Raw genomic sequence first — 12,730 nt, forward strand, 5'->3', positions numbered from 1 at the left:
TATGCCTGCTGCTGTGCCTTACACATTGTAAACATTTGAATGTGTTAATTCTATCTTCTTATTCTATTTCTCCACCCAGAAGCTTATAACTTAGCTGTGGAACCAGAACAAATACATATGGAATAACAAGAGTGTGTGAAGGGTTAAATGAAGTGTCACACTACCAAAGGGCAGTGGGGATTCAGAAGAGAGACGTGAGTGAGGCTGGAAAAGTTAGGGCTGGCATCGAGGGTGTGGGACTGGACAGGCAGGAGAGAAAGGTGAGAGTGTCCACGTCAGGACAGCTCCACTGATGAAAGTGTGGAGGTAGGAAAAAGCCACAGCACATTTGTAGGTGTACGAGAAGACTGACCCAGTTAGTGTGGCATATTCGGGAATGGGGAAGACCAGAAGTCAAGCAGAGGGTTAGATGAGTGACACCTAGACATGGGCGGCCATCAAAGGTTTTTGAGTCAGGAGTGAAGGAAACAAGTGATGTTTAAGGAAAACCAGTCTGGATTCTCGGTGCCAGATGGATTGGGGGCAGGAAGTCAGGGGGTTAAGGGAGGGAAAGGAGAAAGAGCCTTGTGTGGATGTTCAGAAAAAGAAAGATATAGTTACCAGGCAGGAAGCTGTAGTCTCAGAGAAACATGAGACCCCAAATCTAAGAACAAGACATTAGCCAAGGAAAGAGCACATCTGGAGGTGACAGCTAACAATTCCCATGTCCTAGCTGCGGTTAATGTCACACAGAGAATTTGTCCAGAAGCATCCTACATGGACTGGGAGGAGACTGACAATCTCCAAGGGTCTGTCTCCAGTGGAGGGTCAGTTACCCTGCAGGTGCCTGCCAGGCCCTCTATCCTCTTCTGATGTGACTGTGGATGATTGGACCGGGCGGGCATCTCACCAGCAGTTGGTTGGCTAAGCGAGCCTGTAAGGTGGCCTGCTGAGAAAGGTCTTCTCAAAGAGGGACAACGATAATTCACATCAGATTCTGTAGGAAATTCGAAATGGATCTATGATGAAGGCATCATTTGTTGGCAGGAAGAGCAGCAGCAGAGGGAATCAGAGCCGCACATGTGACTGTCTTGGAGCAAGTGCCACGGCCCGAGTTGCTGAGTGGCCACAGGCTAACCCGGTCTCTAAGCTGCCTTGGGCCTCGAGTCCGCTTCCCACAGTTCTTGGGCGTACAGAGGCAGTATGACTTAATGGTCATGAGCTTAGACTTGGGAGCCAAACCATGTCTAATGTCTAGTGTCTAATGTGTATTATTGCTGTGCTATTTACCAGCTGCTCACGTGGGACCCGTTACCCAACCTCCATATGTCTCACTTTTCTGATGTGTAAAATGGGGCTGTTAAAAAAAAACCCAAAAAACAAACGGGGCTATTAATAATTGGACCTACCTCATAGGGTTGTTGTGAGGATTAAATGTTAATATATAAAAAATATTTATTACGGTGACTGGCCAGAGTGAGCTATGTGTTGACTATTATTATTCGCATTTAAAAAATCTCTAGTTCTTCCTTCTGGACCTGTTTGTGTCTTTCCACCACTCCCAGCACCCCCACCATAGCATCCCACAGGCTTGGCTAATGGCAGAAAAGTCCCATTTTCCTGATTTACATGTCTGATCTTGTAATAAACTTTCCTATTATTTGAACTAACTAGAGTGAGGTTTTTTTTAGACAAAGCTGCTACAGTGTAAGCTGTGAAAAAGTCAGGTAAACTTGTGGATGTCCCAACAAGTGTGTGCGATTCCTCTCGAGTCTTGGAGAGGGTGACTAGGAACTTGGGGCTCTGGACCCCAGCACTTCCCTCAGGGAGGGAACCCCGAGTCCAGACTCTGTGACAAGCAGAGCATGGAGGCTCTGAGAGCTGCCTTATCCTGAAGTCATCATGTTTTAGGATCTACTCACTTCCTCTGCGCTGAGTCCACACTCCAAACAACTAAACTTCAAGTAAAATTACCCTGGGAGAGAAGCAAGTGCTGATAGACCAACATGAGTATTTTTACTCACTAGCAGTTTTATTTCTCAGCGTAAGAAATATAAATTGTCTTTCTGAATCCAAGTCCCTCATGGGAAGCGTGGCCAGCAGTAAAATATTCACACCCACACACACATTTCTGAACAAGGGTGCACAGTGGTTAAGAACTCTTGAGTCAGACATGGATCAAAATCCTGGCTGCCTGATCTTGGTTGAGCAAGTAACCTAAATTCACCTGGCCTCAGCTTTTTTAACTTTAACATGTGGATACTATTAGGAGCTACCTGGCAGGGTTACCAAGATTAATACATGTAAAGTCCTCCAACAGGCCAGAATGTTGATACTCATTTACCCTAGAGGCTAATAGTCATTTTAAAAGACATGGCTAGGGAATTCCCTGGTGGTCCAATGGTTAAAACTCGGTGCTTTCACTCCCGGGGGCCTGGATTCCATTCCTGGTGGGGTAAACCGCAAATTGTGCAGTGCAGTCAAAAAAAAAAAAAAAAAAAAAAGACTGCTAAAACCAATAAAAAATAAACAGAAAGATACAGTCCACTATTAGTTGGAATTCCAAGCTTGGGGGCTTTGGGTGTGTTTTATCATTTAGGGGCTTGAGTGTGTCTTTTTTTTTTTCTTTGAGTATATATTTCATACGAAATACTGAACACTCCCAGGGAAAGCAATTGAACCTCCCTCCAGTCCCTGGCTCCTGGTCTCCACGTCTTTTCTACCTGCTAAACTGAGGATGAAAAACAGAACTTTGGGGGTGACTTTTAAGCCTGGGCCTCAATATACTGTGCCCACCTCCTTAGAGGTTACACTCAGATGGTTCACTCTTCCCAGGGACCCCAGTGGGGAAATGATAGATCATTTGAGTTTATGTCCAAACAGATTCAACAGAGATATTATTGAGATTGACAGCAAAGGGTATGTTTAAGCAGAATATTCACCACCAACAGAACTAGAAGATAAAATATATTAAGGCAATGCTTTTATTGTGCATAGGATTTAAATTCCTTGGGGCGACAGAAATCATTTTACAAATTCTAGGCAGCCATGTGTTAGTGCTCATTCCTGTCCCAGAATCAGCACCAGGCAGGGGGATTTCTGGAGTCACTGGTACTCAGCTTCTTCACACCACCCATGGCCACAGCTTCTGCCAATACCACCGGCTCTCCTACAGCCCTCCATCCCAAATCCACACATCTTTACAAATCCCTAATTCTCTCCCTTCTTCTGACCCATCCCTCAGATGGCACTTCTTGTCCAGCCCAGGAGCAGTTCCAATGCTTTGGGCTAAAATTCACAGGTCATGCAATTCACCCCCTGCCTCCATCTGGGAGTCTTTACCCAGCACAAAACTTACGATGGTGCTATTTCTGCTCCCACAGGTGAGCTATTTGAGACTCAATCCTTTCCACCATCTCATTCCTTTCATCTCATTTCTCAACTTCATATGGTGATCAACAGATCAGGAAGAGGAGTTTCCCCAGGGGTTGAGTGTGGTCCTTGGGTTGTGACTTATGTCCATACCTCCCCTGTCCCCCTCCCAGTAAGGCCCTGAATTTTCTTTCTATTTTGTTTTATTTTGTTTTGTTTTATTTATATTTTGGCCACACTACGTGGCATGCAGGATCTTAGTTCCCCAACCACAGATTGAACCTGCACCGCTTGCGTGGAAGCATGGAGTCTCAACCACTGGGCTGCCAGGAAGTCCCAAGATCCTGCATTTTCATCTCAGCCAGAAAGAGGCATTGAGTGGTGTCAGGGGTGAGGGTGCCAGAACATCTGTTCATGAGGACAATGGAGATGAACCAGTATCCCACGGGTCACAGATCATCCAGCTAGTTCTCTGCCACCCCTTCTCCCTAAGATGCTTCTCCCCCTCCTTTTCTCATTCACCATACTCATTTTTTAGACTCATCCTTTCCAGAAAGCCATCTCCCACTCACCTCCTGCCACCTCCAAGATGGGTTATTCCCTCCTTTGGGCTTCCCTAGTACCCAGGTCAGACCACTATCACAGCACCCATCACAATGTGTTGTCATTTCCTCCTTATGTCTCTGTCTCTTCTCATAAGCTCCTTCAAATACAGGACAAGTTTTGTTTTTTGTTTTCTTTCCACATCACCAGTGGCTACCGTACTGCTTGGCTCATAATTAGCACACAGCAAATACTTCTTAAGGTTATGAGTAAAGGAATTCTGATATTCTGGGGGAGAAAACAAGATGAAGAGAGGTGAGATGCCTAGCTTAAGATCATATAATTAGTTGATTACAAGGCTGGGTCTAGAACCCAAGTGTTCTGGCTCCAAATTCGGTATTCCTTCCTCTACACAGCTACTTCTGTGCCTGGTGGGCATGCCAGTGAGGAGGGTTGGCAGTGGTCCGAGTCCCATCCACAGGGCACTGAGGAAAGGGCTTAATCAGCAGACTGAAGTTCTCCCACCTTGTCCCTTGCCAAAGTCCTGACTCTATCGCATCATCTAAAGCAGTAATTACTGTCCCACATCTTACAGGTGACCCAGCCAGGGTCAAGTCCTTACGTCCTCTCTTTGGGCCCTGTGCTTAGGGGAGGGTAGCTGCACCCTCTTGGGAGCTCAGGGAGAACCTGGATCCTCGGCCCCAGAGCCCAAAGAAGGGAAAAATCTTCTGGGTGAAGGAGGCAGTGAAGGTATGCATGGGTTCCTGGGTGACGGCATTGGCAAAGGTCACCCAGCCCACCTCGTAGTCGACAGACACCCGCACCTGCTGGGGCTGCTCCTCCAGGGCCAGGCGGGTGGGGAAGGAGCCCAGGGCCGAGACGAAGCCCCAGGTCAGCCTCACCGCCCACACCCCCTCCTCTGGCCGCAGCCGAAGCTCCCCCTTCCGCCGCACGTCCTTATGGACCACGCCCAAGGTGCAGCTGCCCCCATGAGCCAAGTCCACTCTCACCACCCACGTGTGTCTCCCCCCAGTGAAGCCACTGTGGGCCAGGACACAGGTGGCCCTGTCGAAACGCAGGGGGTTGTCTGGCGACTTCTGCCATTTATAGGAGAAGCGAGCTTGCTGGTGGTCCTCGGACAGGAGGAGCTTGGGGTGGGAAGTCCGGGGGTCTAGAGAGATGTGAGCTGTGAGGAAAACAAAAGCGACACAGATGTCAGCAGACATGCCATCACCCTCAGGAAAGGCCTAAACACTCCCCTTGGCACCCATGTTAGCATTACTATCAACAATGTATATAGTTTAAGATCATATAATTAATTGATTACAAGGCTGGGTCTAGAACCCAAGGACCAACAAGGACCAACAGCATGGTATCGCCTGGGAAGTTGTTAGAAACGGACTCTCAAGTTCCACCTGAGACAAAATCTGCATTTTTTTTAACAATATGCACACGTGATTCCTGCAAGTGTTAATGCCTGCCTCAGGGGATGGCACGTTCGTTAGTACTTAGTTCAGACATCTGGGTTCTCATCTGGTTCTGCACAGTCCCCTGGAAAGCACTTCTACTCCCTGCAAACTGGCTGACTCCCAAAGCTGTGCGTGCCTGCTCTGATCTCCTCCAGCTGCTGACACGTCATGTCCTCCCCTCCTGTATCTCAGAGGGCGGAGACATTCTCCCCTCAGTCCAAACTTCGTGATCACTCCCTGGGCACGTATGACTCATTTTTTTTACACAGTCTTGGCTCCCAGCAGGCTCTCTGGCTCGCCCACAGGTTATTCATTCTGCCTTAGTAATTATAAGACCAGGCAGAGTCCGAGCACCACTTTTTAACATCAAAAACTTCTACAGATCCCTTCATAGTGTTACTTTCAGTATCCATAAATTGGGACAAATTCATAAATTCAGATATGTCCGTGAGTTAAAGAGCCCCTGCTAAGAACTCTGCGACTTCCCAGCATCTTTGGCTGATAGACTGGGAACAGTGGCCTTGAGTGGGGTCCATTCTTCATTCTTTTTCCACCCTCAGGCTGCACTCCTAACTATTGTCTATGAAATAACACCTGAGAGAGAGCAGAGGGTCCTGACAATTCTAAGAATGTGATTCTAAACCCAGATCAAAGTTTCCCTCATCCAGGAAGCCCTTCCGGATAGACCTTGTCCCATTCTGATTTAATCTTTCTATCCCATCATCACGTGCTGATTAGAACATGAGCTTCCTGCCAGGGATGTGTGTGCCTGTCCCTTCTTCATGGTTCTCCCGCAAGACTTACAAAGCCAATGACATGTATCACTGCCACGTGTGACATTATGTGTGTATGTACACTTATATATATATATATATATATATATATATCATATGTGACTGTAACAGTGCCAAGTGTAGAACCCTGCAAAATTATTTGTCCTTTTTAACTTTAGATTCCTCACTCCCTCCCTCCCTGTCATAGGCTGCTTACCTGACTCATAATCCAACTCAAAGCAGAGTTTTTCTGTAAAAAGGAAACAAAACAGGATGCAATTCCATTAGTCTTACAGAACGGCAGAACATTTAATGATGACGAAACTAAGGCCCCAAAAGGGGAAGGGACAAAGAGAAGAATGGAAGCTGGAACCCTCTAGACCAGTGGTTCTGAACGTGAACTTGCATCAGAGTCCCCGGAGCACTTGCTGAAACACATGATTTTGACCCAGGCGGCCAGGGGTGGGGCTGAGCTCTGCATTTCTGGCAAGTTCCCAGGGGATGCTGATGCTGCTGGTTGGAAGCCCCAGTCGGAGCCCCACTGCCTCGCTCAGAGCGGGCAGGGACCATGTTTACCTTCAGTGCCTCACACAGAGCCTAGGACACAGTACATGCTCAAGAAACATCTCCTTAATGAACAGATAAGTGGGTCCATTTATTTCTTGTTCTGCTTGGAAATAATTTGGGGGGTAGTCAAAGGTCAGCATTTGATTAGAGTAACATTCCCTGCACTGCCAGGCCACTTACTTGTAGGAAGCGGACTTGGGGGAAAGCTCTTCTAAGGTGACATTTTTGTGGACGGGTCATTTAGAACTAGGTGGCACCATTCATGACGCCATGTAGGAGAAAGGGGAGATACTGGCAGCGAGCCACATTCCTGACTCTCATTTCAAACCCTCCACACCCGCTCCTACCTCCACTCCCTGTCCCAAAAAAGGGGGTCATGGTCCCCTCAGGGCCAGTTCAACTCTGAGGACCAGACTAACGGTGGGGGCGGTGGGGAGTCAGGGAAAAGAGGAGGGAGGGAAGTCAGTTACCACAGGGCACAGAGAAATACTCGCGCTGGTTATGAATTAACGTTCATCATCAAAAACTTAGCATGTATTACACATGCCCCTGTGGATTTTTTAAATATTGACAATGACAGCTTTTGTGAATCATCATCTTATATATCACTTCATGACAAGGGATTAGATCTGTTTCATTAATTTTCAAATCAGTTAATTTTTTTTTCCAGAAATTTTCACCTTTATTATCCCACTTCGTTATCACATTATCCTGATAAGCAGACTTTATAAAGGTCTGCAGATAAGGAAACCAAGGCACTGGAAGGGTGCAAGGTTTGTCAAAGGTCACACAAACGTCAGGCATCGGGGCATGGAGGCCATTCCTAAGCCCAGGCTTCATGGCCACTGTGCTCTGTGGGGTCTTCTTACCCAGAAACATCTTCATCTCCCTCCGCAGCATGAGGGTCTGCTGGGGGAAGTCCCGAATCCTCTGGCCCAGCTCAGGGGATACAGCGTTTGGTTTCCGGCACCTTCTGGTTTCACATCTAGGGGCACAGAAATGGCGGAGTCTGGGAATTATCCGCCTTAGTGATGCCTCCAAACTCAGCTAGTCGCCTTCTTCTAATTGGGCTTGGAGGTGCCAGGTCCCACGGGCAGACATAATTCCTCTGGGATGGACCCCCTCCCTCCCCCACTGCCCACTCTTGGGCAATGCCATGCAGGAGTGCCTATCTACAGCTGTACATGGGAATGCATTTGAGTTTGTGAAAGTTTACATGTGAGTTTTTATCCTTAATGTGAGAATGTATATTTGTTTGTGGCAATAACCAGGCATGTGGTGCAGGTATGTTTATGTATGTGGAAAGAGAGAGGAGAAAAACTTACCTTATTAGAGTGCTTCTGACATCCTAGGAGAAAGAGAGAGAAAGCAGGGATTCAGTTTCCACTTCTCCCTCCCACAAGAAAAGACAAAGTACCATATGCTCAGTCCTAGATAGAGAAAGGACACCAGATCCATGGAGTCCCAGTATTTTAAGGTTTACAAGGCTTCAGGGATCTTAGAGCCTAACCCCTTCATTTTATAAGATCCAGACAGTGCAGTGACCTGCCCCTTAGAGGTAAAGGCAAGTCCCATCCCAAGGTCTCCTGCTTCTCAGTCCCAAGTGTGTCCCCCTACATCATGCTGCCTTCCTGATGCCTTATTGGGACACCAGTATCTCTCCTCCAGTGCGAGGAAGTGAAATAGACCAGGAAGAACTTCCTGGCTGGTGGGTGGCAACACAGAGAATAGTTTGCTTTGGAAATAGCACCTGACATTTGTTTGCATAGTGCTTGAGGCTTTTCAGAGGGCTACTTTCACTTGCATTTTAATGTTGGATCCTTACAAATAAACAAAGTTTTTTTGAGATAAATAAACAAAGTATCTTCCCTATTTGACGGATGGTAGGATGAAGAGACCAAGACCAGGGAGCAAAGTGACCAGGGAGCTCTTGGGGAAGCAAGGACTCTTAGAATTCAGAACTTCTGGTCCTGTGACCCGTCTTCCACTTGGGATACAAAGATGTGTGAGTGAAGGAGAGATGGCTTAGACGGGTAAAGATGCAACAAATCATAGGTGAGCACAGGTGAGCGGGGGCGAGGCTCAGGTCTCACCGTTAGGAGCTCCCTTGCCGGCCTCTCCTTCTTCTCCTCCAGTTCTTCGATGAGGGTATTAAACCGGCAGATTTCTCCAGTGACCAGGACATCAAACTCATCCCGATGCTGTAAGATGTCCCCATCGAGCCTCTCCAACTGGGCTAAGAGGATACTCTGCTGTTCCTCCAGGAACTGGCCCAGATGTGCAAACTCAGAAATCACTTTTTGTTTCTTGGTGGCCACCTGAGCCTGAGGAGGCAGGAAAAGAGGTCAGGAAGTTATTCCCCCACTTCCTTTTCCTTCTTTTTCCTTAATCCACTCCCATCTCCCTCCTCGCCCAGATCCACATCATGCAAGGTTTGGTGGTAAAGGCAGAGCCCCACACTGCCCGGGGCCTCAGATAGACTTGGAACTGTGGCATGATTTCCTTTCCACCTGCCATGCCATTTCCAGGAGCTGGACAGCCCAGCATCTCCTTGGCACCTTCTGCTGAAGTTTCCAAAAGGGTGAGGCTCTCAGGAGGTGTAGGAGAGGTGGTGACACCCCACCTCCTGCCATTTATGAAGTGCACATTATGAGCATGGCACTAAGCTACATTACAATTCTTACAGCAATTCAGTGAGGTAGTGATGATTTTTAATCTCCACTTCACAGAAAAATAAGCTGAGCATAGAGAGCCGCTTGAGGTCATAGAGCTAATTCATTTCAGGATTCAAACTCAGAATGACTTCAGAGCCCTATATACTATGTTGCCTTGGTTTCAGAAAGGCACTGGACCCTGAAGAAGGGCAGAGGACCAGGGAGGGGATGATGACCTACCAGGAGGACTTGTATCCTTTGATTTTCTCTTGACTGAATTCCTTGAATCTCCTCTCTCTCTTTTCTTAGACACTCAAGACACTTCTGTATTTGTTCCTGAAAAGAAGGAGCATAAAATATTTAAGATGGGGGTGGGGGGTGGGGGAGGGATAAATTAGGAGTTATTACCAGATACAAACTACTATATCAGATACAAGCTACTATATAGAAAATAGATAAACGACAAGGACCCACTGTACAGCACAGGAAACTAAATTCAATATCCTGTAATAAGCTATAATGGAAAAGAATCTGAAAAATATTAATCACTTTGCTGTACACTAGAAACTAACACAACATTGTAAATCAACTATATTTCAATTAAATTTTTTAAAAAATATTTAAGATGGAAACAATGGTTTGTTAAGAGGTGTCCTCTCTGCCTCCCGGAATGGAATGACCCAAGGGAAAGAGTTGCTCACTTCGCTGACAAAGCCTGGGCCTTTATTGTCCTCGAGAGCGTAGTCTCTTTGGGTCTTTTTCCTCTTGTTTTGTCCTCCAAGAATTTTGATCAGGGCTTTTCCCTTCATCTCTGTGCCATCACAGGCTACGACTCCATGTTCCTACCTGAGACTTCCTGTCTTCAGGCTAAACACCCTGATTTCTCTTGCCTTTAACAAATGGTATCTAGGATCTGTCCTGAGCTTGATATGCCCTTCTTTGAAATGATCCCAACTTTCTTACTATCCCAATCAGAACACATCCAAACAACCTCTCTTATAAATGGAATCAACTTTCTGGGTGTGATTCTGGAGGGAACAAGAAACATGGATAATGCGAAAAATAATCAATGAATTGTTTTAAACACTGCTTGCTCTAGGGGGCGTCCCTCACGGTCCAGTGGTTAAGACTTCTCGCTTCCACTGCAGGGGGCACAGGTTTGATCCCTGGTTGGGGAACTAAGATCCCGCATGCTGCACAGTGTGGCCAACACCCCTCCCCCAAAAAAACAACCAAACAACAACAACAAAATCGCTTGCTCTAGAATAGAGTTAGGAACAGGTATAAACACATAAATGTCCTTATAAGCACATTGCAAAATATATTTAGAACTGTTACCAATACATGCTAATTAACGAATTGACACGTATACACAGACACCCACTTGTAATAAAACACAATGCATCAACAACTAAACCCAGCACACACTCCTTTAATAACAGATAAAACTACACACCATATATATTTACCCAACCTGAATATATGTAAACACTAACTTACTCACAAAGATGAGCACTCAGTTACACACACACACTCAAATAGTCAGATACCCCAAACACACTGCACACGCTGGTAAACATGCAAACATTAATACACATACACACTGTGCAATCATTTCCTCAAGTGCAAAACCAGACCTCCTCAGACACCCCTGACTGGTCCACGCCCCCCTCCCTCCGCCCTCCGCTCATGTTTTGGTGACTTATGCATTCAATATGTATTTATTGAGCTACTATTATGTGTTGGCCATAAGTAAATGACATAGGACGTACTTAAAACACAAACACATGATCTTCCCCCCCTGTGTCTATTGCCTGGGTGATGACAGAAATAGGGAGACGTAATTTAGTTTAAGAGCGGCCCAAATAATCCGCATCTCTGCTCTGATCCTTCCAGTCCAGTCCCATCCCAGACCCACCCTGGGAACCTCTCAGTTTCCCCTTTCCTACCCTGTAGGGCCCCGCTGCATCCTCCAGGAAGCGCACGGTGTGGGTGCAGTGCTCCCAGGCCTCCCGGCATACCACGCACAACTGCATCTCATCATCCTCGCAGAAGAAGTATACTTTCTCCCCATGCTCAGGGCAGACTTCCTCCCCTTCTATGTCCAGCCGGGACACCAGCTTGAGACGCTCTATGTTCTCCACCACGTTGGCCAGCTGCCAGTTGGGCCGGAAGTTCCCTGGGCGGAAAGGCTCCTTGCAGAGTGGGCAGGTGGGGGGCTCCTCCGGGTCCGGGCCGGGGATCTCAAGGTAGCGGGTGAGGCAGACGTGGCAGAAGTTGTGGCCACAGTCAATGGTGACCGGCTCCCTGAGGGTCCCTTGGCAGATGGGGCAGTTGACCTCATCTGCCAGGCTGGTCACAGAGGCTGTGGCCATGGTGCTGCTGCGCTTGTGGCCTCTTCAAGGTCACCCTCTCTGCTCGGCTGCGGGAGAAGGGCTGGGAGAACAATGAGGACACACACCACACACTCACACACCCACATGCGCACGTGGCCAGACACAAGGCCATCTTACATACCCAGTGACACCCTCATGGTCACACACACATACGTGTGCACACAAGGGCAAGGTACCCACGTGCATCTCTGGCAGCCAAGGTTCTGCTGTCCCCCTCCCAAAGGAACAGACGCACACCCTCCAACAGCAGAGACAGAGAGAACGCAGAGGAGGGGGAAAGGAAGGGGTCACAGCATTCCAGAGATGATCTCAGTATTCTCTGGACTGCTGCCCATGACCTGGGGGTTGCTGCTCCTTCCCGTCCATCCAGGGATAGTCGCAGTAGAAGGAAAGCGGTCGTATCTTAACCATCCACAGTTGGAAGAGACTGTTCTTTGGGGAGGAGGAGGGAGACTGGGTCACAGAGCAGTGATGCCACCCCAGCCTCCCTGCAATATGACCAGCTGTCTCCAGGGAGATTGGAGGTATCAGCCAACCCAGGGGAGTGTGGGGACCCAGATAAGGGTGTTGTGCCCGGGGCGGAGGTGGTGGGACAGGGCACAGCAACTTCACCAACCGGCCTACCACAGGCTTCCAAAGGGGCTGGAATATACGGTGTGGGGGGCGCAGAAGGAAAAATAGCAACAGCCAGCGTTTGTTTACCGTGACCGTATTCCTTACACTGACATAAGCAACTTAAACATACGATCTTATTTATTCCTCCGGCCTGCTCTGTAATGTTGGTGCTATTAGGACATTAGCTGGGCTCAGCCAGGTGACTTAGCTTGCTCAAGGCACACAGGCAGGGAGGTGGGAGGCCGTAATTTGCACGCAGATCTGTGGGTCTCGGAGCAGTGCTGTCCAACAGAAATACAATGTGAGCCACGTGTACAATTAAAAAACTCCCAGTAGCCATATTTGAGAAAGGAAAAAGTGAC

At 47.7% G+C, this 12,730-nt stretch overlaps 1 protein-coding gene across 1 annotated transcript; it reads right to left on the reverse strand.

Annotated features, from left to right (window-relative positions):
* Positions 1-4,152: 4,152 nt before the first annotated feature.
* Positions 4,153-11,793, reverse strand: TRIM10 (tripartite motif containing 10). The gene is made up of 7 exons (XM_057700372.1): positions 11,307-11,793; positions 9,598-9,693; positions 8,797-9,027; positions 8,029-8,051; positions 7,573-7,688; positions 6,354-6,386; positions 4,153-5,080 (listed from the first exon to the last, which is right to left on the reverse strand). Exons 1-7 carry the CDS (start codon positions 11,730-11,732, stop codon positions 4,539-4,541), a joined length of 1,467 nt encoding a protein of 488 aa, XP_057556355.1. The 5' UTR covers positions 11,733-11,793; the 3' UTR covers positions 4,153-4,538.
* Between the last annotated feature and the right edge of the window lie 937 nt (positions 11,794-12,730).

The sequence above is a fragment of the Hippopotamus amphibius genome, chromosome 11 (assembly GCF_030028045.1).
Source record: "Hippopotamus amphibius kiboko isolate mHipAmp2 chromosome 11, mHipAmp2.hap2, whole genome shotgun sequence".
In the NCBI taxonomy this organism is placed as follows: domain Eukaryota; kingdom Metazoa; phylum Chordata; class Mammalia; order Artiodactyla; family Hippopotamidae; genus Hippopotamus; species Hippopotamus amphibius.

Coding starts and splice junctions, on each gene's coding strand:
- TRIM10 (XM_057700372.1), bottom strand. CDS start 11,732: ATGGCCACAGCCTCTGTGACCAGCCTGGCAGATGAGGTCAACTGCCCC. Junction 9,028..9,597: donor AAAGGATACAAGTCCTCCTG/GTAGGTCATCAT, acceptor CTGCCTCCTCAG/GCTCAGGTGGCCACCAAGAA. Junction 5,081..6,353: donor TGAGTTGGATTATGAGTCAG/GTAAGCAGCCTA, acceptor TTTTCCTCACAG/CTCACATCTCTCTAGACCCC.